Genomic DNA, 27,425 nt, shown 5'->3' on the forward strand with positions numbered 1-27,425 from the left:
CAGACCAGGCGATATCTATGATTTATGGGTTCTTGCATAGAAACCACTGCAGACAATCTGCTCAGATGGCAGTACCCAAGTTCATAGTGGTGTTTGATGAGCCAGCAGTACTTTTCTAGGAAATTTGCAGGGACTGAGGGGACGTCAATGAGAAGATCACAACCAGGGCTGTGGAGGTCGTCGGGGCTGTGGAAGACGTCGGGGCTGTGGAGGACGTCGGGGCTCTGGAGTTGGGGCTGTGGAGGTCGTCGGGGCTGTGGAAGACGTCGGGGCTGTGGAAGACGTCGGGGCTGTGGAAGACGTCGGGGCTGTGGAGGACGTCGGGGCTGTGGAGGACGTCGGGGCTCTGGAGTTGGGGCTGTGGAGGACGTCAGGACTGTGGAGTCAGTAAGCCAAACCTCCGACTCCTCAATCTCCACGACTCCGACTCCCTCATACACGGCTGATGTGTAAGTGATAAATTTACTGTAGCACAGACTCATCTCAGCTAAAAGTCCAGACTCTGAGATCAGGAATAGGACAGACATTTATAGGACATTTCATAACTTTCCAAAATTCTTATGAAAAAATATTCCCCACAAACTGCATTGAACTACTGTACCCAATTTATTATATATTTTAGGAGTCCATTTTATACCGACTCCACCAAAATGGGCTCCGACTCCGACTCCACAGCCCTGATCACAACAGAGGGATTGAGGTTCGGTGGAATAACTGGTGATTGTCCGCTGCAGATTACTAAAATAATAAAACCTGGACGTGTGAAGTGTGATCCTTTGCATCGTGTCCTGATAGATGGTGAATGTAACTGTAATCACACACAATATGGCCAGCATTATAGGGGCATAAGCCTGAACTCGCAGTGCACCCCGCCGCCGCCATCGCTGGTAGACCATGGTCTCGTATTCGCTGCTTTACACTCCCCTTTTCTCTTCCTGGAGGTTCGTGCAGGGAGCTGACGCGCTCATGGGGCGTCTGGTGTTTCGGATCTCTGGAGGTTCACTGTGAAAGTAAAGGGGCAGAGTATGAAAAGACGAGAACATGTTCGCTGGCACTTCCTGAGGGAGAGATTACTAACTAGTCATCCAGATAGGCCTCATGGGCTCGCTGAGTAAGCATCTGAAACGCATCCTTCCTACAGGCCATCACATCTCATAGATGGTGACATGATGGATCCTGTGCTTCTCGCTGACGGTATGGGCCACCGAGTGTCCACTCTCCGCGCACAGGAGCCAGGGAGGTCGAGCTGGGAAAATCACACTGCTGCCAGCTCCGGCCACCAGTGGAAATGACGGGAGCCGCAGGGAGCTGAGTCACTGCCGCAGCCGAGCTTTGCTCCAGTTAAATGTCATGATCTACAAGATAATTCTGTGTGACAGTTCTGCACTAATCGAATGAGACAGATAACAGCCGCCCAATCCCACAGCCGGAGCGCTGCATCAATTATTCAGCCTATTCCAAGATGAAGGTGCGGGCCGCCTGTGCCAGGACTAGAGCGAGACCCTCAGGGACAACGTTCTCAGTCACTGGTGACCGGGAGGAAAGGTGAGCTGTCACAATAGGTTTACTGCACCTTCATATCGGTGGGCTCTATGTTGCTGCCGCACATATGCTGCCTCCAGTCCAGCCGCCACAAGATATTCATTGTGTGGCAATGGAAAATCGGCCCCTGTGAGAAAACTGAAGTGTTGTTTGACGGCTGGTGAAGCTTACTGTGCTCCACTGACTGCATATGATCTGAAGATGATGGGTGTGCTGCGCTTCCCCTTTGTCCAGTACTCAGATCTGCCCCGAGTCCTCCTAGTCTTAATAAGTATCTTGTAGCTTCCGACCCTCCTGTTGTGTCTGCCGCTCTTCTTCCCTCTTAATAAGTATCTTGTAGCTTCCGACCCTCCTGGTGTGGCTGCCGCTCTTCTTCCCTCTTAATAAGTATCTTGTAGCTTCCGACCCTCGTGTTGTGTCTGCCGCTCTTCTTCCCTCTTAATAAGTATCTTGTAGCTTCCCACCCTCGTGTTGTGTCTGCCGCTCTTCTTCCCTCTTAATAGGTATCTTGTAGCTTCCGACCTTCCTGGTGTGTCTGCCGCTCTTCTTCCCTCTTAATAAGTATCTTGTAGCTTCCGACCCTCCTGGTGTGTCTGCCGCTCTTCTTCCCTCTTAATAAGTATCTTGTAGCTTCCGACCCTCCTGGTGTGTCTGCCGCTCTTCTTCCCTCTTAATAAGTATCTTGTAGCTTCCGACCCTCCTGGTGTGTCTGCCGCTCTTCTTCCCTCTTAATAAGTATCTTGTAGCTTCCGACCCTCGTGTTGTGTCTGCCGCTCTTCTTCCCTCTTAATAGGTATCTTGTAGCTTCCGACCCTCCTGGTGCGTCTGCCGCTCTTCTTCCCTCTTAATAAGTATCTTGTAGCTTCCGACCCTCCTGGTGTTTCTGCCGCTCTTCTTCCCTCTTAATAAGTATCTTGTAGCTTCCGACCCTCCTGGTGTGTCTGCCGCTCTTCTTCCCTCTTAATAAGTATCTTGTAGCTTCCGACCCTCGTGTTGTGTCTGCCGCTCTTCTTCCCTCTTAATAGGTATCTTGTAGCTTCCGACCCTCGTGTTGTGTCTGCCGCTCTTCTTCCCTCTTAATAAGTATCTTGTAGCTTCCGACCCTCGTGTTGTGTCTGCCGCTCTTCTTCCCTCTTAATAGGTATCTTGTAGCTTCCGACCCTCCTGGTGTGTCTGCCGCTCTTCTTCCCTCTTAATAAGTATCTTGTAGCTTCCGACCCTCCTGGTGTGTCTGCCGCTCTTCTTCCCTCTTAATAAGTATCTTGTAGCTTCCGACCCTCGTGTTGTGTCTGCCGCTCTTCTTCCCTCTTAATAAGTATCTTGTAGCTTCCGACCCTCGTGTTGTGTCTGCCGCTCTTCTTCCCTCTTAATAGGTATCTTGTAGCTTCCGACCCTCCTGGTGTGTCTGCCGCTCTTCTTCCCTCTTAATAAGTATCTTGTAGCTTCCGACCCTCCTGGTGTGTCTGCCGCTCTTCTTCCCTCTTAATAAGTATCTTGTAGCTTCCGACCCTCCTGGTGTGTCTGCCGCTCTTCTTCCCTCTTAATAAGTATCTTGTAGCTTCCGACCCTCGTGTTGTGTCTGCCGCTCTTCTTCCCTCTTAATAGGTATCTTGTAGCTTCCGACCCTCCTGGTGTGTCTGCCGCTCTTCTTCCCTCTTAATAAGTATCTTGTAGCTTCCGACCCTCCTGGTGTTTCTGCCGCTCTTCTTCCCTCTTAATAAGTATCTTGTAGCTTCCGACCCTCCTGGTGTGTCTGCCGCTCTTCTTCCCTCTTAATAAGTATCTTGTAGCTTCCGACCCTCCTGTTGTGTCTGCCGCTCTTCTTCCCATGAGATCTCAGTGTGACGGGCACTGCGTTTATACTGGGCTGCTCTGCTACAATCTTTCCTCATGAGAAAACGTTTAAGGGATCGATCTAAAGCAAGCCTGTATGTGTAAAAGCCGCCTGTAATGTAACTGCAGGTAATGATGCCCCGTTCCTAACCTCAGAATTAGGCTGGTTACTAGACTCCTCATTAGTTGCAGCCACTGCTTGAACTGCGGAGACGATGATGGTCCTACAGGAATCAGTGATCCTGTGAGGCAGCGGCCGTATCACAACACAGTTCACACGATCTTTATATATGGTGTTTATTGCATCTTATAACACTGAGCGTTATTGACTTTCTGGACTAATTGCATGTGAGGACTCGTCACTAACAGCTATGGGTATTAATGGAAAGACCAAAGCAGTCCACAGCATTGTGCAAAAGTTCTAGGCAGATGTGTAAATAAATGTGGGAGAGTAAGAAGCTTAATACAAAGTGAATGAAGAAAAGAGAAGTGTAAATCTATCTGGTGACCACCTGTCGCCTCCATCATCAGTATCTGGTGACCGCCCGTCTCCTCCATCATCAGTATCTGGTGACCGCCCATCGCCTCCATCATCAGTATCTGGTGACCGCCCGTCGCCTCCATCATCATTATCTGGTGACCGCCCTTCGCCTCCATCATCAGTATCTGTTGACCGTCCGTCGCCTCCATCATCAGTATCTGGTGACCGTCGCCTCCATCATCAGTATCTGGTGACCGCTCGTCGCCTCCATCATCAGTATCTGGTGACTGTCCGTCACCTCCATCATCAGTATCTTGTGACTGCCCGTCACCTCCATCATCAGTAACTGGTGACCACCCGTCGCCTCCATCATCAGTGGCCAGTAACCTCCTGTCACCTCCATCATCAGTATCTGGTGACCGCTCGTCGTCTCCATCATCAGTAACTGGTGACCACCCGTCGCCTCCATCATCAGTATCTGGTGACCGCCCGTCGCCTCCATCATCAGTGGCCAGTAACCTCCTGTCGCCTCCATCATCAGTATCTGGTGACCACCCGTCGCCTCCATCATCAGTATCTCGTGACCGCCCGTCGCCTCCATCATCAGTGGCCAGTAACCTCCTGTCGCCTCCATCATCAGTATCTGGTGACCACCTGTCGCCTCCATCATCAGTATCTGGTGACTGCCCGTCGCCTCCATCAGTATTTGGTGACCATCCATTGTCAGTATATGGTGACCGCCCGTCGCCAGTGTCTGGTGACCGCCCATCGCCTTCCTCGTCAGTGTCTGGTGACCATCCGTCGTCAGTGTCTGGTGACCGCCCGTCGTCCGTGTCTGATGACCGCTTGTTGCCTCCATCACTTTTCGTCACTTACATGATGGAGGTGACGAGCGGTCACCAGAGTCTGATGATTGAGTCGACAGGCGGTCACCAGATACTGATTATTGGGTCGATAGGCGGTCACCAGATACTGATGATAAAATTAAATTATTAACACTTCTATTTTTGAAAGCTTTTTCTAAGCAGCATTTTTATCACACCTGCTTAAGATTTTTGCACTGTACTGAACCTTGGAGTAAAAGAGTGGACATGGACATACTGTCTGTACCTAACCTTCTGGTACCATGGTTTCTCATCTGTAAGGACTCCTGATAATAGTGCATCTGAAAATGCCATCACTGATTTAACACTATGGATTCTAGAATAAATGAGATTTCATCCTAGGAGGAAATAATCTAGTGACAGTAATACAATGCTGGATCAGTATTAAACCGATCTGTGGTTAAGACTGCGTAAACTGACAGAAGAATTAATGCACAGAGCACTAGCTAAAACAATCTCAAGGCAGAAGAACGGTGCTTTATATGATGGATTTTTAATCTAAGGATATTTTAGGAGTCTGTGCACTGATCAGCGACCATCACTCATTCCTAAAACACCATAGCCCTGGTCTTCCATATGGATCAAGTCTTAGGCCCATTCGAGGCTGTGCACCAGCACCAGACCTTGGAGGGTTTAAGTTTAGTCATCATTAGTAGGGATGAGCGGACCCGTGGAAGTTCAGTTTCTGGTACCCGACACAAACTTTAGTCCAAAGTTTGATTCGGGTACCAGAACTGTACCCAAACTTGAACCAGAACCAAAAGCCTATTGAAAACAATGGAAACCCAAAATTTTGGGTCTGGAAAAAGTTCTCTCTCCCGGCACTCCGAACTTTTAGTCCGGTACTCAAATCATTAGTGATCCTGGATCTCGGAACAAATCAGCAGGGGAATCAAGTTCTTTCCACAAAACCAAAGTTCAGACAAGAAATCAGGACGAAATAACCTGAGAGAGCACAGAAAGTAGACTCTGCTTCGAGTGAGGGAACCCACACATCCACATGTTCTCCATGATTTAGTTGATTTAGTGCAGTATAGCAAAAGATAAAGCCGCGAACAAAGTTCTCGTAAGGTATAATAACGAGTCAAGACGGCTCACGGTACGTATAATAATGCGTCAACCCACTCCCGGTTCGTAGAATAACAAGGTGACTTTGGCTCCTGGGATGTAGAATAAAGAGGCGACCCGTCTCCCAGGACGTAGAACGACGAGCGGACCCGTATACCGGGACGTAGAACGACGAGTGGACCCGGGACGTAGGACAGCGAGTGGACCCGGCTCCCGGGACGTAGGACGGCAAGTGGACCCGACTCCTGGGACGTAGGACGGCGAGTGGACACGGCTCCCGGGACGTAGGACGGCGGGTGGACACGGCTCCCGGGACGTAGGACGGCGAGTGGACCCGGCTCCCGGGACGTAGGACGGCGAGTGGACCTGGCTCCCGGGACGAAGGACGGCGAGGACCCGGCTCCCGGGACTTAGGACGGCGAGTGGATCCGGCTCCCGGGACGTAGAACAGCAAGTGGATCCGACTCCCGGGACGTAGATCGACGGGTGGACCCGGCTCCCAGGACGTAGATCGACGTGTGGACCCGGCTCCCGGGACGTAGATCGACGGGTGGACCCAGCTCCCGGGACTTAGGACGGCGAGTGGACCCGCTCCCTAGACGTAGAACGGCGAGTGGATCCGGCTCCCGGGACGTAGATCGACGGGTGAACCCGGCTCCCGGGACGTAGGATGGCAAGTGGACCTGGCTCCCTGGACTTAGGACGGCGAGTGGACCCACTCCCTAGACGTAGAATGGCGAGGGGATCCGGCTCCCAGGACGTAGATCGACGTGTGGACCCGGCTCCCGGGACGTAGTACGACGAGTGGACCCGGCTCCCAGGACTTTGGACGGCGAGTGGACCCGCTCCCTAGACGTAGAACGGCGAGTGGATCCGGCTCCCGGGACGTAGATCGACGGGTGAACCCGGCTCCCGGGACGTAGGATGGCAAGTGGACCTGGCTCGCGGGACTTAGGACGGCGAGTGGACCCACTCCCTAGACGCAGAACGGCGAAGGGATCCGGCTCCCGTGACGTAGATCGACAGGTGGACCCGGCTCCCGGGACGTAGGACGGCGAGTGGACCCGGCTCCCGGGACGTAGGACGGCAAGTGGACCCGGCTCCCGGGACGTAGGACGGCGAGTGGACCCGGCTCCCGGGACGTAGGACGGCGAGTGGACCCGGCTCCTGGGACGTAGGACGGCGAGTGGACCCGGCTCCCGGGACGTAGAACGGCGAGTGGACCCGGCTCCCGGGACGTAGGACGGCGAGTGGACCCGCTCCCTAGACGTAGAACGGCGAGTGGATCCGGCTCCCGGGACGTAGGACGGCGAGTGGACCCGGCTCCTGGGACTTAGGACGGCGAGTGGACCCTCTCCCTAGACGTAGAACGACTAGTGAATCCGGCTCCCGGGACGTAGATCGACAGGTGGACCAGCTCCCGGGACCTGGCTTTCGGGACATAGATCGACGGGTGGACCCGGCTCCCGGGACGTAGATTGACGGGTGGATCCGGCTCCCGGGACGTAGATTGACGGGTGGATCCGGCTCCCGGGACGTAGATCGACGGGTGGACCCGGCTCCCTGGAAGTAGGACGGTGAGTGGACCCGGGACGTAGGACGGCGAGTGGACCCGGCTCCAGGGACCTACGACGACGAGTGGACCCGGCTCCAGGGACCTAGGACGACGAGTGGACCAGGAACATAAAACTAGGAATGAACTCGGCTCCCGGGACGTAGAACAACGGGTGAAATTGATTCTCTTCTCATGGTGGTGAGCAAATCAATGTCCTGGTAATTACTTATTTACTTGGACCAAAATATGACAACCTCAGGTTATGCCTATTTTTCTACACACAGATGTCAGGAACTTGAACACTTCAGAAACCCATAGGAAAGAATAGCAGATGACGAAGCACAGCAGTCAGGCAAAACAGTACTTCATCAGCCTTATTAGTTCCTGCCATCCACACAAGCCTAAGGGGATGTTTATCTACTGGGGTCCATTGGATTAATTCTAAGCATACCCTGCTACGATCAGAGCTGAGTTGCCCTGTGCTATTGCTAGTGTCTGGTGATTTTCATAAAGCTTTCTCCAGAAGCTACTCATGTCTGTGATTGATTAGTTCTTGTTTTCCATATATCTAATGGTCTAGATTAGTGGGGTCATGAGTGGCCAATAAACGTGCAGAACTATCTGCTAATATGGAAGAATGCATGGCACGATCTGGGGTGACGGAGGACGCTGTGGTTATTGGTACAGGCCTCACAGTAGCTGAGGATGCAAAGCTTCTATTTATCTGGATGTTCTAGTCGTTGGTATTCCTTGTAACATTATGAAGGATAATAAATTAGCAAAGTTTATCTGTGTGTGCAAATCACTGAGAGCATCCAGCAGTTGCTATAAACTACTACATGAGGCCACTGAAGCAAAATGTCCCCCACTGTAAGGACACGGCTATGATGTCTCCGCACTCCATGTCCCACCAAATCCACGGTGACATTTTAATAGGTCACACCACTTTTCCTGTCTTCATTTTTGCTTCGTGCTAGGAAAAAGAATTGCCATGAGCCACCGCTTCCCAAAGACGCTTGTGATGTTGTCCATCCAGGTGATGGGGCTGCTGTCTTCGGAGGGAATTTGGTGACAGCCTGGTCTTTTGGAGATCAGTAACAGATGGTGCCAACAGAAGGCACCACAGGCTAAACCGACCCCGAACCAGAGGTAAAGCATCAAGACGGCCAACATCTCCGAACTGAGAAGAGAACCTGTGGAGAGGAAGGACCGAGTCAGAGAAGGTTGTCACGAAATAACCCCATCAGGCTGCTGATGTTGGGCCAAAATAATGTCTAGAAAAACAGCTTCGGGCTTAGCATGCGGTATATGGGATAGACATGACAGACGGCAGCTCTCATTGCCAGGTCCATCCGCACCCACCCTGTCTATAAATAGCGCCAGGCTTTTGGCAGGGTCCCCATGTGTCATTGTCATAAGAAGGCACAAAACTGGGGCAGCATTGATCAATGTCACCGGAGCCCAGAAAACTTAACCTCTTACAGTGTGAGATGTGTGCTACGTGTATCCTACTCATGTAACATGATGGAAAGGGCTGTGAAGCCCCTATTATCCCTTCACCTCTGCCTGGACGCTGCACAATCTATATCAAGTGGATAAATGCTGATATATTTTCACCATCTGCCCCTGTGTCGCACTTTGCAGCCGCAGCATCAGCACATTTGCAGAGACTTGTATGCTGGACAGATGCTGGCTGATCATGGATTTTGGCTGAATTTCCCTTCACAATTCCCACAAACGTATAATAAAGAATGGGATTTAAATAGATGGTAGGACGTATGGCTGTCCAAGCCTTGAGCATCTACGTAAACTTACAATGCTGAGAGCGGCCATGTCTGACTGCAAACTCGTGCCAGCATAGGATAGGAAAGAACTACTGGAATCTGTGTCGTATGGTCCCATACTCCTTGTCAGGAGAGAAGCTGCCTCCTCACAGACATGGCAACATCTACAGCGGGGAAAATAAGTATTAGATCCACTGCCGATTTTGCAAGTTTTCCCACCTACAAAGAATGGAGAGATCTGTAATTTTTATCATAGGTCACTTCACCTGTGAGAGACAGAATCTAAAAATCAGAAAATCCCATTGTATGATTTTTACATAATTCAATTGCATTTTATTGCATGAAATAAGTATTTGATCACCTAACAACCAGCAAGAATTCTGGCTCTCACAACCCTATTAGTTTTTCTTTAAGAAGCCCTCCTACCCTGCGCTCATTACCTGTATTAATTGCACCTGTTTGAACTCGTTACCTGTATAAAAGACACCTGTCCACACACTCAATCACACTCCAACCTCTCCACCATGGCCAAGACCAAAGAGCTGGCTAAGGACATCAGGGACAAAATTGTAGACTTACACAAGGCTGAGATGCGCTACAGGACAATAGGCAAGCAGCTTGGTGAGAAGGCAACAACAGTTGGCACAATTATTAGAAAAATAGGAGAAATACAAGATGACGTCAATCTTCTTCGGTCTGGGGCTCAAAGCAAAATCTTGCCACGTGGGGTAAGGATGATTCTGAGAAAGGTCAGAAATCAGCCCAGAACTACACAGGAGGACCTGGTCAATGACCTGAAGAGACCTGGGACCACAGTCTCAAACATTACCGTTAGTAACACACCATGCTGTCATGGATTAAAATCCTGCAGGGCACACAGGTTCCCCTGATCACGCCAGCATATGTCCAAGCCCGTTTGAAGTTTGCCAATAACTATCTGGATGATCCAGAGGAGGCATGGGGAAGGTCATGTGGTCAGATGAGACCAAAATGGAACTTTTTGGTATCGACTCCACTCGCTGTGTTTAGAGGAAGAAAAAGCATGAGTACAACTCTAAGAACACCGTCCCAACCATGAAGCATGGTGGGGGGAAACATATTTAGGGGGTGCTTTTGTGCAAAGGGGGACAGGATGACTGCACCGTATAGAAGGGAAGATGGATGGGGTCATGTATCGCGAGATTTTGGCCAACAACCTCCTTCCCTCAGTAAGAGCATTGAAGATGGGTCATGGCTGGGTCTTCCAGCATGAAAATGACCCAAAACACACAGTGAGGACAACTAAGGAGTGGCTCCGTAAGAAGCATTTCAAGGTCCTGGAGTGGCCTAGCCAGTCTCCAGACCTGAACCCAATAGAAAACCTTTGGATGGAGCTGAAACTCAATGTTACCCAGTGACAGCCCCGAATCCTGAAAGATCTGGAGAAGATCTGTATGGAGGAGGGGGCCAAAATCCCTGCTGCAGTGTGTGCAAACCGGGTCAAGATCTACAGGAAACGTCTGACCTCTGGAATTGTAACAAAGGTTTCTGGACCAAGTATTACATTTTTGTTTCTATTGTATCAAATACTTATTTTCATGCAATAAACTTTAATTATGTAAAAATCATATGAGGTGATTTTCTAGTTTTTTTGAGATTATGTCTCTCACAGGTGAAGTGACCTACGTTAAAAATTACAGACCTCTCCATTCTGTGTAGGTGGGAAAACTTGCAAAATCGGCAGTGGATCTAATACTTATTTTCCCCACTGTATATATTACTGCAGGTAACACTTTCTGCATCCATTTATCTTTGATGCTCACATGACACCACCTCGGTGTGCTAAACACTGAAACTAATCTGCATGAGACATTGAAAAATAGACACCCCTCGTCCCGTGCTTGCAGACCCTGCCCTATTGGTACCACATGAAAGTAAAAGGGGTAAGTAATGAGCCCATACTTGGACCCAAGTCAACAAGGAAAGGGTCTGACCTGAGAAGAAACGCGTGACAGAGAGCGGCAGGAGCCTAAGGAAAGTCAGAGGATTGGAGAAGGACAGGGAGAAGTTGTGAGAAATGTATCCCAGTCCGGCAACCATGGCATGGAAGCAGCTGCAGGAAGCGTGCAGGCAGAATAACACAAAGCTGCGCAGGTTGCTGCGTCCGATGCACGTCCCAGTGAAGAAGCAATGATGTTCCTGCTCCCAGATCATCCTAGAACAAATACGGCAAAATAACTTATCGGACATCTCTGCATCAGCGCTCATCCCACCAGATGCAGGGCTGTTCCAAATGACGAGGAAGTAGTTCCCTATGACATTAACCAGAAAAAAGACAAAGAAGAAACTGTGAAGAAAACCGGAAAGAGTCAGCGAGTGCCCCTCGTACATCCCAGGCAGAAAGAAGAACAGCTGGAGGCTAAAAGTCACCGCAAGAAGGCAGAGAAAGTAGCAGGGTGCCATAAGGTTCAGAAGCTGCAGGAGAACCATCCTAGTCCTCGGGGCAGTTTTGACATGGCGGAGAATATGTACAAGTGTAGCTGGAGTGTCGCAAGATTTAGCTCCAAAGTTGCTGCCAGAAGAGGAGCATGGCTGATCCTGAACAGAAACAGAACAAGAACCATCATTAGTAAAGCTGGTACTCTCCGCAGGAGCCAGTGTGAAGGCGACAAGTCCCGGGAGTCGTTATCACCCTTCAGCAGCCCTTTCTCTAATCTCTTGGCAGCTGAAGCTTTAGGGTAGCCCAGAGGGACTTCCCTTCATGGCTCCTCTTATTGTCAGAAATCATGATGTTTTATCCGTCTTCAGACACGAGCAGACTTGTCACAGAGCGTCTGCGGACACCGTGCTGCATTAAGAGGCCCACGGGGCCGGTGACTAACCGCTCCCCAGACCAAAGCCCAGAGCAACAGCTAATCAGACCCTTCAGTCTCACCTGTCCGCACTTCATGGGTAAAGGCAGCTGGGGGAATGGTCTATACTGGCGCGGTACTGTGTGTACAGGACTGCCCTCCACTCACCTGTCATACCCTGCTCTCCACTCACCCGTTACACCCTGCCCTCCACTCACCCGTCATACCCTGCCCTCCACTCACCCGTCATACCCTGCCCTCCAATCACCCGTCATACATTACACCCTGCCCTCCACTCACCCATCATACCCTGCCCTCCACCCACCCATCATACATTACACCCTGCCCTCCACCCACCTGTCATACGTTATTCCTTGCCCTCCACTCACCCCTCATACGTTACACCCTACCCTCCACTCACCCGTCATACGTTATACCCTGCCCTCCACTCACCCGTCATGCATTATACGCTGCCCTCCACTCACCCGTCATACGTTACACCCTGCCCTCCACCCACCCGTCACACGTTATACCCTGCCCTCCACTCACCCGTCATGCATTATACGCTGCCCTCCACTCATACGTCATACGTTATACCCTGCCCTCCACCCACCCGTCATACGTTACACCCTGCCCTCCACTCACCCGTCATACGTTATTCCTTGCCCTCCACTCACCCCTCATACGTTATACCCTGCCCTCCACTCACCCGTCATACGTTATTCCTTGCCCTCCACTCACCCCTCATACGTTATACCCTGCCCTCCACTCACCCGTCATACGTTATACCCTGCCCTCCACTCACCCGTCATACGTTATACCCTGCCCTCCACTCACCCGTCATACGTTATACCCTGCCCTCCACTCACCCGTCATACGTTATTCCTTGCCCTCCACTCACCCCTCATACGTTATACCCTGCCCTCCACTCACCCGTCATACGTTATACCCTGCCCTCCACTCACCCGTCATGCATTATACGCTACCCTCCACTCACCCGTCATACGTTACACCCTGCCCTCCACCCACCCGTCATACATTATACCCTGCCCTCCACTCATCCGTCATACGTTATACCCTGCCCTCCACTCACCCGTCATACGTTACACCCTGCCCTCCTCCCACCCGTCATACGTTACACCCTGCCCTCCTCCCACCCGTCATACGTTATACCCTGCCCTCCACTCACCCGTCATACGTTACACCCTGCCCTCCTCCCACCCGTCATACGTTATACCCCGCCCTCCACTCACCCGTCATACGTTACACCCTGCCCTCCTCCCACCCGTCATACGTTACACCCTGCCCTCCTCCCACCCGTCATACGTTATACCCTGCCCTCCACTCATCCGTCATACATTACACCCTGCCCTCCTCCCACCCGTCATACGTTACACCCTGCCCTCCACTCATCCGTCATACGTTATACCCTGCCCTCCACTCATCCGTCATACATTACACCCTGCCCTCCACCCACCCGTCATACGTTATACCCTGCCCTCCACTCATCCGTCATACGTTATACCCTGCCCTCCACTCACCCGTCATACGTTATACCCTGCCCTCCACTCACCCGTCATACGTTATACCCTGCCCTCCACTCACCCGTCATACGTTATACCCTGCCCTCCACTCACCCGTCATACGTTACACCCTGCCCTCCTCCCACCCGTCATACGTTACACCCTGCCCTCCATTCATCCGTCATACGTTACACCCTGCCCTCCACTCACCCGTCATACGTTACACCCTGCCCTCCTCCCACCCGTCATACGTTACACCCTGCCCTCCTCCCACCCGTCATACGTTACACCCTGCCCTCCTCCCACCCGTCATACGTTATACCCTGCCCTCCACCCACCCGTCATACGTTATACCCTGCCCTCCACTCATCCGTCATACATTACACTCTGCCCTCCACTCACCCGTCATACGTTATACCCTGCCCTCCACTCACCCGTCATACGTTACACCCTGCCCTCCTCCCACCCGTCATACGTTATACCCTGCCCTCCATTCATCCGTCATACGTTACACCCTGCCCTCCACTCACCCGTCATACGTTACACCCTGCCCTCCTCCCACCCGTCATACGTTACACCCTGCCCTCCTCCCACCCGTCATACGTTACACCCTGCCCTCCACCCATCCGTCATACGTTATACCCTGCCCTCCACGCATCCGTCATACATTACACCCTGCCCTCCACTCACCCGTCATACGTTACACCCTGCCCTCCACCCACCCGTCATACGTTATACCCTGCCCTCCACTCACCCGTCATACGTTATACCCTGCCCTCCACTCACCCGTCATACGTTATACCCTGCCCTCCACTCACCCGTCATACGTTATACCCTGCCCTCCACTCACCCGTCATACGTTACACCCTGCCCTCCTCCCACCCGTCATACGTTACACCCTGCCCTCCATTCATCCGTCATACGTTACACCCTGCCCTCCACTCACCCGTCATACGTTACACCCTGCCCTCCTCCCACCCGTCATACGTTACACCCTGCCCTCCTCCCACCCGTCATACGTTACACCCTGCCCTCCTCCCACCCGTCATACGTTATACCCTGCCCTCCACCCACCCGTCATACGTTATACCCTGCCCTCCACTCATCCGTCATACATTACACTCTGCCCTCCACTCACCCGTCATACGTTACACCCTGCCCTCCACTCACCCGTCATACGTTACACCCTGCCCTCCTCCCACCCGTCATACGTTATACCCTGCCCTCCATTCATCCGTCATACGTTACACCCTGCCCTCCACTCACCCGTCATACGTTACACCCTGCCCTCCTCCCACCCGTCATACGTTACACCCTGCCCTCCTCCCACCCGTCATACGTTACACCCTGCCCTCCACCCATCCGTCATACGTTATACCCTGCCCTCCACGCATCCGTCATACATTACACCCTGCCCTCCACTCACCCGTCATACGTTACACCCTGCCCTCCTCCCACCCGTCATAGATTACACCCTGCCCTCCACCCATCCGTCATACGTTATACCCTGCCCTCCACTCACCCGTCATACATTACACCCTTCCCTCCACTCACCCGTCATACATTACACCCTGCCCTCCACTCATCCGTCATACGTTATACCCTGCCCTCCACTCACCCGTCATACGTTATACCCTGCCCTCCACTCATTCGTCATACATTACACCCTGCCCTTCACTCACCCGTCATACGTTACACCCTGCCCTCCTCCCACCCGTCATACGTTACACCCTGCCCTCCACCCATCCGTCATACGTTATACCCTGCCCTCCACGCATCCGTCATACGTTACACCCTGCCCTCCACTCACCCGTCATACGTTACACCCTGCCCTCCTCCCACCCGTCATAGATTACACCCTGCCCTCCTCCCACCCGTCATACGTTATACCCTGCCCTCCACTCACCCGTCATACATTACACCCTTCCCTCCACTCACCCGTCATACATTACACCCTGCCCTCCACTCATCCGTCATACGTTATACCCTGCCCTCCACTCACCCGTCATACGTTATACCCTGCCCTCCACTCATCCGTCATACATTACACCCTGCCCTCCACTCACCCGTCATACGTTACACCCTGCCCTCCTCCCACCCGTCATACGTTACACCCTGCCCTCCTCCCACCCATCATACGTTACACCCTGCCCTCCACTCACCCGTCATACGTTACACCCTGCCCTCCACTCACCCGTCATACATTACACCCTGCCCTCCACGCATCCGTCATACATTACACCCTGCCCTCCACTCACCCGTCATACATTACACCCTGCCCTCCACTCATCCGTCATAGATTACACCCTGCCCTCCTCCCACCCGTCATACATTATACCCTTCCCTCCACTCTCCCGTCATACATTACACCCTGCCCTCCACTCATCCGTCATACGTTACACCCTGCCCTCCACTCACCCGTCATACGTTACACCCTGCCCTCCTCCCACCCGTCATACGTTACACCCTGCCCTCCTCCCACCCGTCATACGTTACACCCTGCCCTCCACTCACCCGTCATACGTTATTCCTTGCCCTCCACTCACCCGTCATACGTTATACCCTGCCCTCCACGCATCCGTCATACATTACACCCTGCCCTCCACCCACCCGTCATATGTTATACCCTGCCCTCCACTCACCCGTCATACATTACACCCTGCCCTCCACTCACCCGTCATACATTATACCCTGCCCTCCACTCATCCGTCATAGATTACACCCTGCCCTCCACTAACCCTTCATACATTACACCCTTCCCTCCACTCTCCCGTCATACATTACACCCTGCCCTCCACTCATCCGTCATACGTTATACCCTGCCCTCCACTCACCCGTCATACGTTATACCCTGCCCTTCACTCACCCGTCATACGTTATACCCTGCCCTCCACTCACCCATCATACGTTACACCCTGCCCTCCTCCCACCCGTCATACCTTATACCCTGCCCTCCACTCATCCGTCATACATTACACCCTGCCCTCCACTCACCCGTCATACGTTACACCCTGCCCTCCACCCACCCGTCATACCTTATACCCTGCCCTCCACTCATCCGTCATACATTACACCCTGCCCTCCACTCACCCGTCATACGTTACACCCTGCCCTCCTCCCACCCGTCATACGTTACACCCTGCCCTCCACCCATCCGTCATACGTTATACCCTGCCCTCCACGCATCCGTCATACATTACACCCTGCCCTCCACTCACCCGTCATACATTACACCCTTCCCTCCACTCACCCGTCATACATTACACCCTGCCCTCCACTCACCCGTCATACGTTATACCCTGCCCTCCATTCACCCTTCATACGTTATACCCTGCCCTCCACTCACCCGTCACGCATTACACCCTGCCCTCCACTCACCCGTCATACGTTATACCCTGCCCTCCATTCACCCTTCATACGTTATACCCTGCCCTCCACTCACCCGTCATACATTACACCCTGCCCTCCACTCACCCGTCATACGTTATACCCTGCCCTCCATTCACCCTTCATACGTTATACCCCGCCCTCCACTCACCCGTCATACGTTACACCCTGCCCTCCATTCACCCTTCATACGTTATACCCTGCCCTCCACTCACCCGTCATACATTACACCCTGCCCTCCACTCACCCGTCATACGTTATACCCTGCCCTCCATTCACCCTTCATACGTTATACCCTGCCCTCCACTCACCCGTCACGCATTACACCCTGCCCTCCACTCACCCGTCATACGTTATACCCTGCCCTCCATTCACCCTTCATACGTTATACCCTGCCCTCCACTCACCCGTCATACATTACACCCTGCCCTCCACTCACCCGTCATACGTTATACCCTGCCCTCCATTCACCCTTCATACGTTATACCCTGCCCTCCACTCACCCGTCACGCATTACACCCTGCCCTCCACTCACCCGTCATACGTTATGCTCTGCCCTCCACTCACCCGTCATACGTTATATCCTGCCCTCCACTCACCCGTCATACATTACACACTGTCCTCCACTCACCCGTCATACATTATACCCTGCCCTCCACTCACTAGTCATACGTTATACCCTGCCCTCCACTCACCTGTCATACATTACACCCTGCCCTCCACTCACCCGTCATACATTATACCCTGCCCTCCACTCACCCGTTATATGTTAGACCCTGCCCTCCACTCACCCATCATACATTACACCCTGCCCTCCACTCACCCGTCATACATTACACCCTGCCCTCCACTCACCCGTCATACATTATACCCTGCCCTCCACTCACCCATCATACGTTATACCCTTCCCTCCACTCACCCGTCATACATTATACCCTTCCCTCCACTCACCCGTCATACATTACACCCTGCCCTCCACTCACCCGTTATATGTACAGCCTGCCCTCCACTCACCCGTCATACTTTACACCCTGCCCTCCACTCACCCGTCATACATTATACCCTGCGCTCCACTCACCCGTTATATGTTAGACCATGTCCTCCACTCACCGATCATACATTATACCCTGCCTTCCACTCACCCGTTATATGTTAGACCCTGCCCTCCACTCACCCGTTATATGTTACACCCTGCCCTCCACTCACCCGTCATACATTATACCCTGCCCTCCACTCACCCGTCATACATTATACCCTGCCCTCCACTCACCCGTCATACGTTACACCCTGCCCTCCACTCACCCGTCATACGTTACACCCTGCCCTCCATTCACCCGTCATACATTATACCCTGCCCTCCACTCACCCGTCATACGTTACACCCTGCCCTCCACTCACCCGTCATACGTTATATCCTGCCCTCCACTCACCCGTCATACGTTACACCCTGCCCTCCACTCACCCGTCATACGTTACACCCTGCCCTCCATTCACCCGTCATACATTATACCCTGCCCTCCACTCACCCGTCATACATTATACCCTGCCCTCCACTCACCCGTCATACGTTACACCCTGCCCTCCACTCACCCGTCATACGTTACACCCTGCCCTCCATTCACCCGTCATACATTATACCCTGCCCTCCACTCACCCGTCATACGTTACACCCTGCCCTCCACTCACCCGTCATACGTTACACCCTGCCCTCCACTCACCCGTCATACGTTACACCCTGCCCTCCACTCACCCGTCATACGTTACACCCTGCCCTCCACTCACCCGTCATACGTTACACCCTGCCCTCCATTCACCCGTCATACATTATACCCTGCCCTCCACTCACCCGTCATACATTATACCCTGCCCTCCACTCACCCGTCATACGTTACACCCTGCCCTCCACTCACCCGTCATACGTTACACCCTGCCCTCCATTCACCCGTCATACATTATACCCTGCCCTCCACTCACCCGTCATACGTTACACCCTGCCCTCCACTCACCCGTCATACGTTACACCCTGCCCTCCACTCACCCGTCATACGTTACACCCTGCCCTCCACTCACCCGTCATACGTTACACCCTGCCCTCCACTCACCCGTCATACGTTATACCCTGCCCTCCACTCACCCGTCATACGTTATACCCTGCCCTCCACTCACCCGTCATACGTTACACCCTGCCCTCCACTCACCCGTCATACGTTATACCCTGCCCTCCACTCACCCGTCATACGTTATACCCTGCCCTCCACTCACCCGTCATACGTTATACCCTGCCCTCCACTCACCCGTCATACGTTACACCCTGCCCTCCATTCACCCGTCATACGTTACACCCTGCCCTCCATTCACCCGTCATACGTTACACCCTGCCCTCCATTCACCCGTCATACGTTATACCCTGCCCTCCAATCACCCGTCATACGTTATACCCTGCCCTCCATTCACCCGTCATACGTTACACCCTGCCCTCCATTCACCCGTCATACGTTACACCCTGCCCTCCACTCACCCGTCATACGTTACACCCTGCCCTCCACTCACCCGTCATACGTTATACCCTGCCCTCCATTCACCCGTCATACGTTACACCCTGCCCTCCATTCACCCGTCATACGTTACACCCTGCCCTCCACTCACCCGTCATACGTTACACCCTGCCCTCCTCCCACCCGTCATACGTTACACCCTGCCCTCCATTCACCCGTCATACGTTACACCCTGCCCTCCATTCACCCGTCATACGTTATACCCTGCCCTCCACTCACCCGTCATACGTTACACCCTGCCCTCCACTCACCCGTCATACGTTACACCCTGCCCTCCACTCACCCGTCATACGTTATACTCTGTATTCCCCTTACACACGGTATTATAGTCGGTGTTACATGCTGTGTCCCTACGGTATCGCACATTTACTTCTTCCATACTGGGCTGTCTCTCTGGATGTCTCTCTGGATGTCTCTGCAGCACTAGCAGTGTCAGGAGCAGCGTCGTGTCATGTCAGATCCATGATGTGGCCCCAGGTGTGCAGACAGGTCTGTGTCCCACTGACCTTGGGCCGGGCTGGAGATTGCTGCCTGTCTGCGATGCTGGTCCCCTCTCATCCTGAGGTGGCATCTTGTGTAACATCCTAGTCGGCGACCACACTCCTCCCCTGTAGCCGGAGAGCTGCCCCTCCTCTCCGCAGCCAGCACGGTGCACCTCTCTGTGCCGCCGCTGCTGCCGTGCACAGATGATGCTGAGGATTAACCTTCATCTCCCCTCCATCTCCCTTCCATCCCACCCTCATCTCCCCTCCATCTCCCTTCCATCCCACCCTCATCTCCCCTCCATCTCCCTTCCATCCCACCCTCATTTCCCCTTCATCCCCTCTTCATCCCCCCCTTCATCCATCCTTCATCTCTCCTTTATGTCTCCTTCATCCCCCCTCCATCTCTCCTTCAGCCCCCCTCCATCTCTCCTTCAGCCCCCCTCCATCTCTCCTTCATCCCCCCTTCATCTCTCCTTCATCACCCCTTCATCCCCTTCCATCTCCCCTCCATCTCCCTTCCATCTCCCCTCCATCTCTCCTTCTTCTCTCCTTCATCCCTGTCCATCCCCCCTTCATCTCCCCTCCATCTCCCCTTCATCTCCCCTCCATCCCCTCTTCATCTCTCCTTCATCTCCCCTCCACCCCCCCTCCATCTCCCCTCCACCCCCCCTCCATCTCCCCTTCCATCCCTTCATCTCTCCTTCATCCCCCCCTTCACCCCCCCTCCATCCCCCCTCCATCTCCCTTCCATTTCCCTTTCATCTCCCTTTCATCTCCTTTCCATCCCCCTTCCATCCCCCTTCCATCTCCCTTCCATCTCCCTTCCATCTCCCTTCCATCCCCCTTCCATCCCCCTTCCATCCCCCTTCCATCCCCCTTTCATCTCCCTTTCATCTCCCTTTCATCTCCCTTTCATCTCCCTTTCATCTCCCTTCCATCTCCCTTTCATTTCCCTTCCATCTCCCTTCCATCTCCCTTCCATCTCCCTTCCATCTCCCTTCCATTTCCCTTCCATCTCCCTTCCATCTCCCTTCCATCTCCCTTCCATCTCCCTTCCATCTCCCTTCCATCTCCCTTCCATTTCCCTTCCATTTCCCTTCCATTTCCCTTCCATCTCCCTTCCATCTCCCTTCCATCTCCCTTCCATCTCCCTTTCATCTCCCTTTCATCTCCCTTTCATCTCCCTTTCATCTCCCTTCCATCTCCCTTCCATCTCCCTTCCATCTCCCTTTCATCTCCCTTCCATCCCCCTTCCATCTCCCTTTCATCTCTCTTTCATCTCTCTTTCATCTCCCTTTCATCTCCCCTTCCATCTCCCCTTCATCTCCCTTTCATCTCCCCTTCCATCTCCCTTCCATCTCCCTTCCATCTCCCTTCCATCTCCCTTCCATTTCCCTTCCATTTCCCTTCCATTTCCCTTCCATCTCCCCTTCCATCTCCCCTTCCATCTCCCCTTCCATCTCCCCTTCCATCTCCCCTTCCATCTCCCCTTCCATCTCCCCTTCCATCCCCCTTCCATCCCCCTTCCATCTCCCTTTCATCTCCCTTTCATCTCCCTTTCATCTCTCTTTCATCTCCCTTCCATCTCCCCTTCCATCTCCCCTTCCATCTCCCCTTCCATCTCCCCTTCCATCTCCCCTTCCATCTCCCCTTCCATCTCCCCTTCCATCTCCCCTTCCATCTCCCCTTCCATCTCCCCTTCCCTCCGCTGCTTCTTCTGGCGCAGTTGTCTACATGAGCGACTGCTGCATTCAGGGGGTGCACGACGGCCCCTCAGTGCACTCCTTCCTGATGGAGATGATCCCTTATCAATGTTACAGATCAGGAGTACACAGCAGCCGTGCCCATTGACCAGTCCGCATTAGGTGGGCTCAGCCTTCTACCAGTGCCTGGCACTGGTACAATGGGCGCGGGGTGGTGGGAAACCTCTTCTCAAAAATGTCAATGTCCCAAAACCTGTGCTGACCTCCCCTCCACTGTTATGTGGAGCAATAATTGGCAGAGCGGGGGTTAATATCATTGATCACTGGCCGACATAAATAAGCTGCCTGTCTGCCAACACGCGAGCAATGTGGCCATTAGGCGCAATGTCTGCGGACTGTATGGATGGCTGCCATCGGCCCATATAGAAGGAGGACCTCTTCTATCGACCATCAGCGCATGTCGTGAGCAGAAACTGGCTGCTGTAACCAGCGTAAGATGAGAAATATGTGGACCAACCAGACTGAGCAGATATTGATTGAATGGGTCAGAGTACTTTAATGTCTCCTTTTGGTGAGTATATGGAGGGTGTGTGACGATACTGACTGTACCCTCTGTATAGATGCATCCTGAATGGGCGAAGTGCACTGACAGCTTCTATGGTGGCTGCCCCGAGCTATAGGTGACATTGGGAAATTCACCGACACACCCTCAAAGAAACGTGGTCTATGAGAACTTGGGGCGTGCACAGAGCGTCCCTGCAAATATCCCAAAAAAATACATCCACGCACTGCAGGAAAACAAACTGCAGTGTAACATTTACCTGCACTGCAAACGTAAAATCCACAGCAAATCAATCTACACTGCAACGTATCTCTTCAAGAAATACCATTAAAATCCTTTCAATAAACCATGACAAATCTCTCTGACCGAAAACACTACCTTACCGCTCTTACAGTAGAAAATCCGCACTGTGACCGCTCTTAAAATACAGAGCTCTATAGTGTAACCGCTCTTACAGTACAGGGCTCTATAGTGTGACCACTCTTACAGTACAGAGCTGTATAGTGTGACCGCTCTTACAGTACAGGGCTCTATAGTGTGACCACTCTTACAGTACAGAGCTGTATAGTGTGACCGCTCTTACAGTACAGAGCTCTATAGTGTGACCGCTCTTACAGTACAGAGCTCTATAGTGTGACTGCTCTTACAGTATAGAGCTCTATAGTGTGACTGCTCTTACAGTACAGATCTCTATAGTGTGACCGCTCTTACAGTACAGAGCTCTATAGTGTGACCGCTCTTAAAATACAGAGCTCTATAGTGTGACCGCTCTTACAGTACAGAGCTCTATAGTGTGACCGCTCTTACAGTACAGATCTCTATAGTGTGACCGCTCTTACAGTACTGAGCTCTATAGTGTGACCGCTCTTACAGTACAGAGCTGTATAGTGTGACCGCTCTTACAGTACAGAGCTCTATAGTGTGCCCGCTCTTACAGTACAGAGCTCTATAGTGTGACCGCTCTTACAGTACAGAGCTCTATAGTGTGACCGCTCTTACAGTACAGAGCTCTATAGTGTGACCGCTCTTACAGTATAGAGCTCTATAGTGTTACCGCTCTTACAGTACAGAGCTCTATAGTGTGACCGCTCTTACAGTACAGAGCTCTATAGTGTGACCGCTCTTACAGTACAGAGCTCCATAGTGTGACCGCTCTTACAGTACAGAGCTCTATAGTGTGACCGCTCTTACAGTACAGAGCTCTATAGTGTGACCGCTCTTACAGTACAGAGCTCTATAGTGTGACCGTTCTTACAGTACAGAGCTCTACAGTGTGACCGCTCTTACAGTATAGAGCTCTATAGTGTGACCGCTCTTACAGTACAGAGCTCTATAGTGTGACCGCTCTTACAGTACAGAGCTCCATAGTGTGACCGCTCTTACAGTACAGAGCTCCATAGTGTGACTGCTCTTACAGTACAGAGCTCTATAGTGTGACCGCTCTTACAGTACAGAGCTCTATAGTGTGACCGCTCTTACAGTATAGAGCTCGATAGTGTGACAGCTGTTACAGTACAGAGCTCTATAGTGTGACCGCTCTTACAGTACAGATCTCTATAGTGTGACCGCTCTTACAGTACAGATCTCTATAGTGTGAACGCTCTTACAGTACAGAGCTCTATTGTGTGACCGCTCTTACAGTACAGAGCTCTATAGTGTGACCGCTCTTACAGTATAGAGCTCTATAGTGTGACCGCTCTTACAGTATAGAGCTCTATAGTGTGACCGCTCTTACAGTACAGAGCTCCATAGTGTGACCGCTCTTACAGTACAGAGCTCCATAGTGTGACCGCTCTTACAGTACAGAGCTCTATAGTGTGACCGCTCTTACAGTACACAGCTCTATAGTGTGACTGCTCTTACAGTACAGAGCTCTATAGTGTGACCGCTCTTACAGTACACAGCTCTATAGTGTGACCGCTCTTACAGTACAGAGCTCCACAGTGTGACCGCTCTTACAGTACAGACCTCCATAGTGTGACCGCTCTTACAGTACCGAGCTCTATAGTGTGACCGCTCTTACAGTACACAGCTCTATAGTGTGACCGCTCGTACAGTACAGAGCTCTATAGTGTGACCGCTCGTACAGTACAGAGCTCTATAGTGTGACCGCTCGTACAGTACAGAGCTCTATAGTGTGACCGCTTGTACAGTACAGAGCACTATAGTGTGACCGCTCTTACAGTACAGAGCTCCACAGTGTGACCGCTCTTACAGTACAGAGCTCTATAGTGTGACCGCTCTTACAGTACAGAGCTCCACAGTGTGACCGCTCTTACAGTACAGAGCTCTATAGTGTGACCGCTCTTACAGTACAGAGCTCTATAGTGTGACCGCTCTTACAGTACAGAGCTCCACAGTGTGACCGCTCTTACAGTACAGAGCTCTATAGTGTGACCGCTCTTACAGTACAGACCTCTATAGTGTGACCGCTCTTACAGTACAGACCTATATAGTGTGACCGATCTTACAGTACAGAGCTCTATAGTGTGACCGCTCTTACAGTACAGAGCTCTATAGTGTGACCGCTCTTACAGTACAGAGCTCTATAGTGTGCCCGCTCTTACAGTACACAGCTCTATAGTGTGACCGCTCTTACAGTACACAGCTCTATAGTGTGACCGCTCTTACAGTACAGTGCTCCATAGTGTGACCGCTCATACAGTACAGAGCTCTATAGTGTGAACGCTGTTACAGTACAGAGCTCCATAGTGTGACCGCTCTTACAGTACAGAGCTCTATAGTGTGACCGCTCTTACAGTACAGAGCTCTATAGTGTGACCTCTCTTACAGTACAGAGCTCTATAGTGTGACCGCTCTTACAGTACAGAGCTCTATAGTGTGACCACTCTTACAGTACAGAGCTCTATAGTGTGAACGCTCTTACAGTACAGAGCTCTATAGTGTGACGGCTCTTACAGTACAGAGCTCCATAGTGTGACCGCTCTTACAGTACAGAGCTCTATAGTGTGACCGCTCTTACAGTATAGAGCTCTATAGTGTTACCGCTCTTACAGTACAGAGCTCTATAGTGTGACCGCTCTTACAGTACAGAGCTCTATAGTGTGACCGCTCTTACAGTACAGAGCTCCATAGTGTGACCGCTCTTACAGTACAGAGCTCTATAGTGTGACCGCTCTTACAGTACAGAGCTCTATAGTGTGACCGCTCTTACAGTACAGAGCTCTATAGTGTGACCGTTCTTACAGTACAGAGCTCTACAGTGTGACCGCTCTTACAGTATAGAGCTCTATAGTGTGACCGCTCTTACAGTACAGAGCTCTATAGTGTGACCGCTCTTACAGTACAGAGCTCCATAGTGTGACCGCTCTTACAGTACAGAGCTCCATAGTGTGACTGCTCTTACAGTACAGAGCTCTATAGTGTGACCGCTCTTACAGTACAGAGCTCTATAGTGTGACCGCTCTTACAGTATAGAGCTCGATAGTGTGACAGCTGTTACAGTACAGAGCTCTATAGTGTGACCGCTCTTACAGTACAGATCTCTATAGTGTGAACGCTCTTACAGTACAGATCTCTATAGTGTGAACGCTCTTACAGTACAGAGCTCTATTGTGTGACCGCTCTTACAGTACAGAGCTCTATAGTGTGACCGCTCTTACAGTATAGAGCTCTATAGTGTGACCGCTCTTACAGTATAGAGCTCTATAGTGTGACCGCTCTTACAGTACAGAGCTCCATAGTGTGACCGCTCTTACAGTACAGAGCTCCATAGTGTGACCGCTCTTACAGTACAGAGCTCTATAGTGTGACCGCTCTTACAGTACAGAGCTCTATAGTGTGACCGCTCTTACAGTACACAGCTCTATAGTGTGACCGCTCTTACAGTACAGAGCTCCACAGTGTGACCGCTCTTACAGTACAGACCTCCATAGTGTGACCGCTCTTACAGTACCGAGCTCTATAGTGTGACCGCTCTTACAGTACACAGCTCTATAGTGTGACCGCTCGTACAGTACAGAGCTCTATAGTGTGACCGCTCGTACAGTACAGAGCTCTATAGTGTGACCGCTTGTACAGTACAGAGCACTATAGTGTGACCGCTCTTACAGTACAGAGCTCCACAGTGTGACCGCTCTTACAGTACAGAGCTCTATAGTGTGACCGCTCTTACAGTACAGAGCTCTATAGTGTGACCGCTCTTACAGTACAGAGCTCCACAGTGTGACCGCTCTTACAGTACAGAGCTCTATAGTGTGACCGCTCTTACAGTACAGACCTCTATAGTGTGACCGCTCTTACAGTACAGACCTATATAGTGTGACCGATCTTACAGTACAGAGCTCTATAGTGTGACCGCTCTTACAGTACAGAGCTCTATAGTGTGACCGCTCTTACAGTACAGAGCTCTATAGTGTGACCGCTCTTACAGTACAGAGCTCTATAGTGTGACCTCTCTTACAGTACAGAGCTCTATAGTGTGACCGCTCTTACAGTACAGAGCTCCATAGTGTGACCGCTCTTACAGTACAGAGCTCTATAGTGTGACCGCTCTTACAGTACAGAGCTCCATAGTGTGACCGCTCTTACAGTACAGAGCTCTATAGTGTGACCGCTCTTACAGTACAGAGCTCTATAGTGTGACCGCTCTTACAGTACAGAGCTCTATAGTGTGACCGCTCTTATAGTACAGAGCTCCACAGTGTGACCGCTCTTACAGTACAGAGCTCTATAGTGTGACTGCTCTTACAGTACAGAGCTCTATAGTATGACCGCTCTTACAGTACAGAGCTCTATAGTGTGAACGCTCTTACAGTACAGAGCTCCATAGTGTGAGCGTTCTTACAGTACAGAGCTCTATAGTGTGACCGCTGTTACAGTACAGAGCTCTATAGTGTGACTGCTCTTACAGTACAGAGCTCTATAGTGTGACCGCTCTTACAGTACAGAGCTCCACAGTGTGACCGCTCTTACAGTACAGAGCTCTATAGTGTGACCGCTCTTACAGTACAGGGCTCTATAGTGTGACCGCTCTTACAGTACAGAGCTCCATAGTGTGACCGCTCTTACAGTACAGAGCTATATAATGTGACCGCTCTTACAGTACAGAGCTCTATAGTGTGACCGCTCTTACAGTACAGAGCTCCATAGTGTGACCGCTCTTACAGTACAGAGCTCTATAGTGTGACCGCTCTTACAGTACAGAGCTCTATAGTGTGACCGCTCTTACAGTACAGAGCTGTATAGTGTGACGGCTCTTACAGTACAGAG

The 27,425-nt window shown here is 51.9% G+C and overlaps 1 protein-coding gene across 2 annotated transcripts; it reads right to left on the minus strand.

Annotated features, from left to right (window-relative positions):
* Positions 1-4,683: 4,683 nt before the first annotated feature.
* ZDHHC22 (zDHHC palmitoyltransferase 22) lies at positions 4,684-20,199 on the minus strand. Of its 2 annotated transcripts, XR_012247295.1 has the most exons (4): positions 19,950-20,199; positions 11,121-11,724; positions 6,205-8,556; positions 4,684-6,174 (listed from the first exon to the last, which is right to left on the minus strand). XR_012247295.1 is itself a non-coding variant. In XM_073638115.1 (3 exons), exons 2-3 carry the CDS (start codon positions 11,614-11,616, stop codon positions 8,321-8,323), a joined length of 732 nt encoding a protein of 243 aa, XP_073494216.1. In that variant the 5' UTR covers positions 11,617-11,724; positions 19,950-20,199; the 3' UTR covers positions 4,684-8,320. The 2 variants fall into 2 exon arrangements, 1 of the variants encoding a protein (XP_073494216.1); XM_073638115.1 differs by having other exon boundaries at positions 4,684-8,556.
* Between the last annotated feature and the right edge of the window lie 7,226 nt (positions 20,200-27,425).

Source organism: Phyllobates terribilis, unplaced genomic scaffold (assembly GCF_046119375.1).
Source record: "Phyllobates terribilis strain yellow unplaced genomic scaffold, ASM4611937v1 Scaffold_7__3_contigs__length_470593459, whole genome shotgun sequence".
In the NCBI taxonomy this organism is placed as follows: domain Eukaryota; kingdom Metazoa; phylum Chordata; class Amphibia; order Anura; family Dendrobatidae; genus Phyllobates; species Phyllobates terribilis.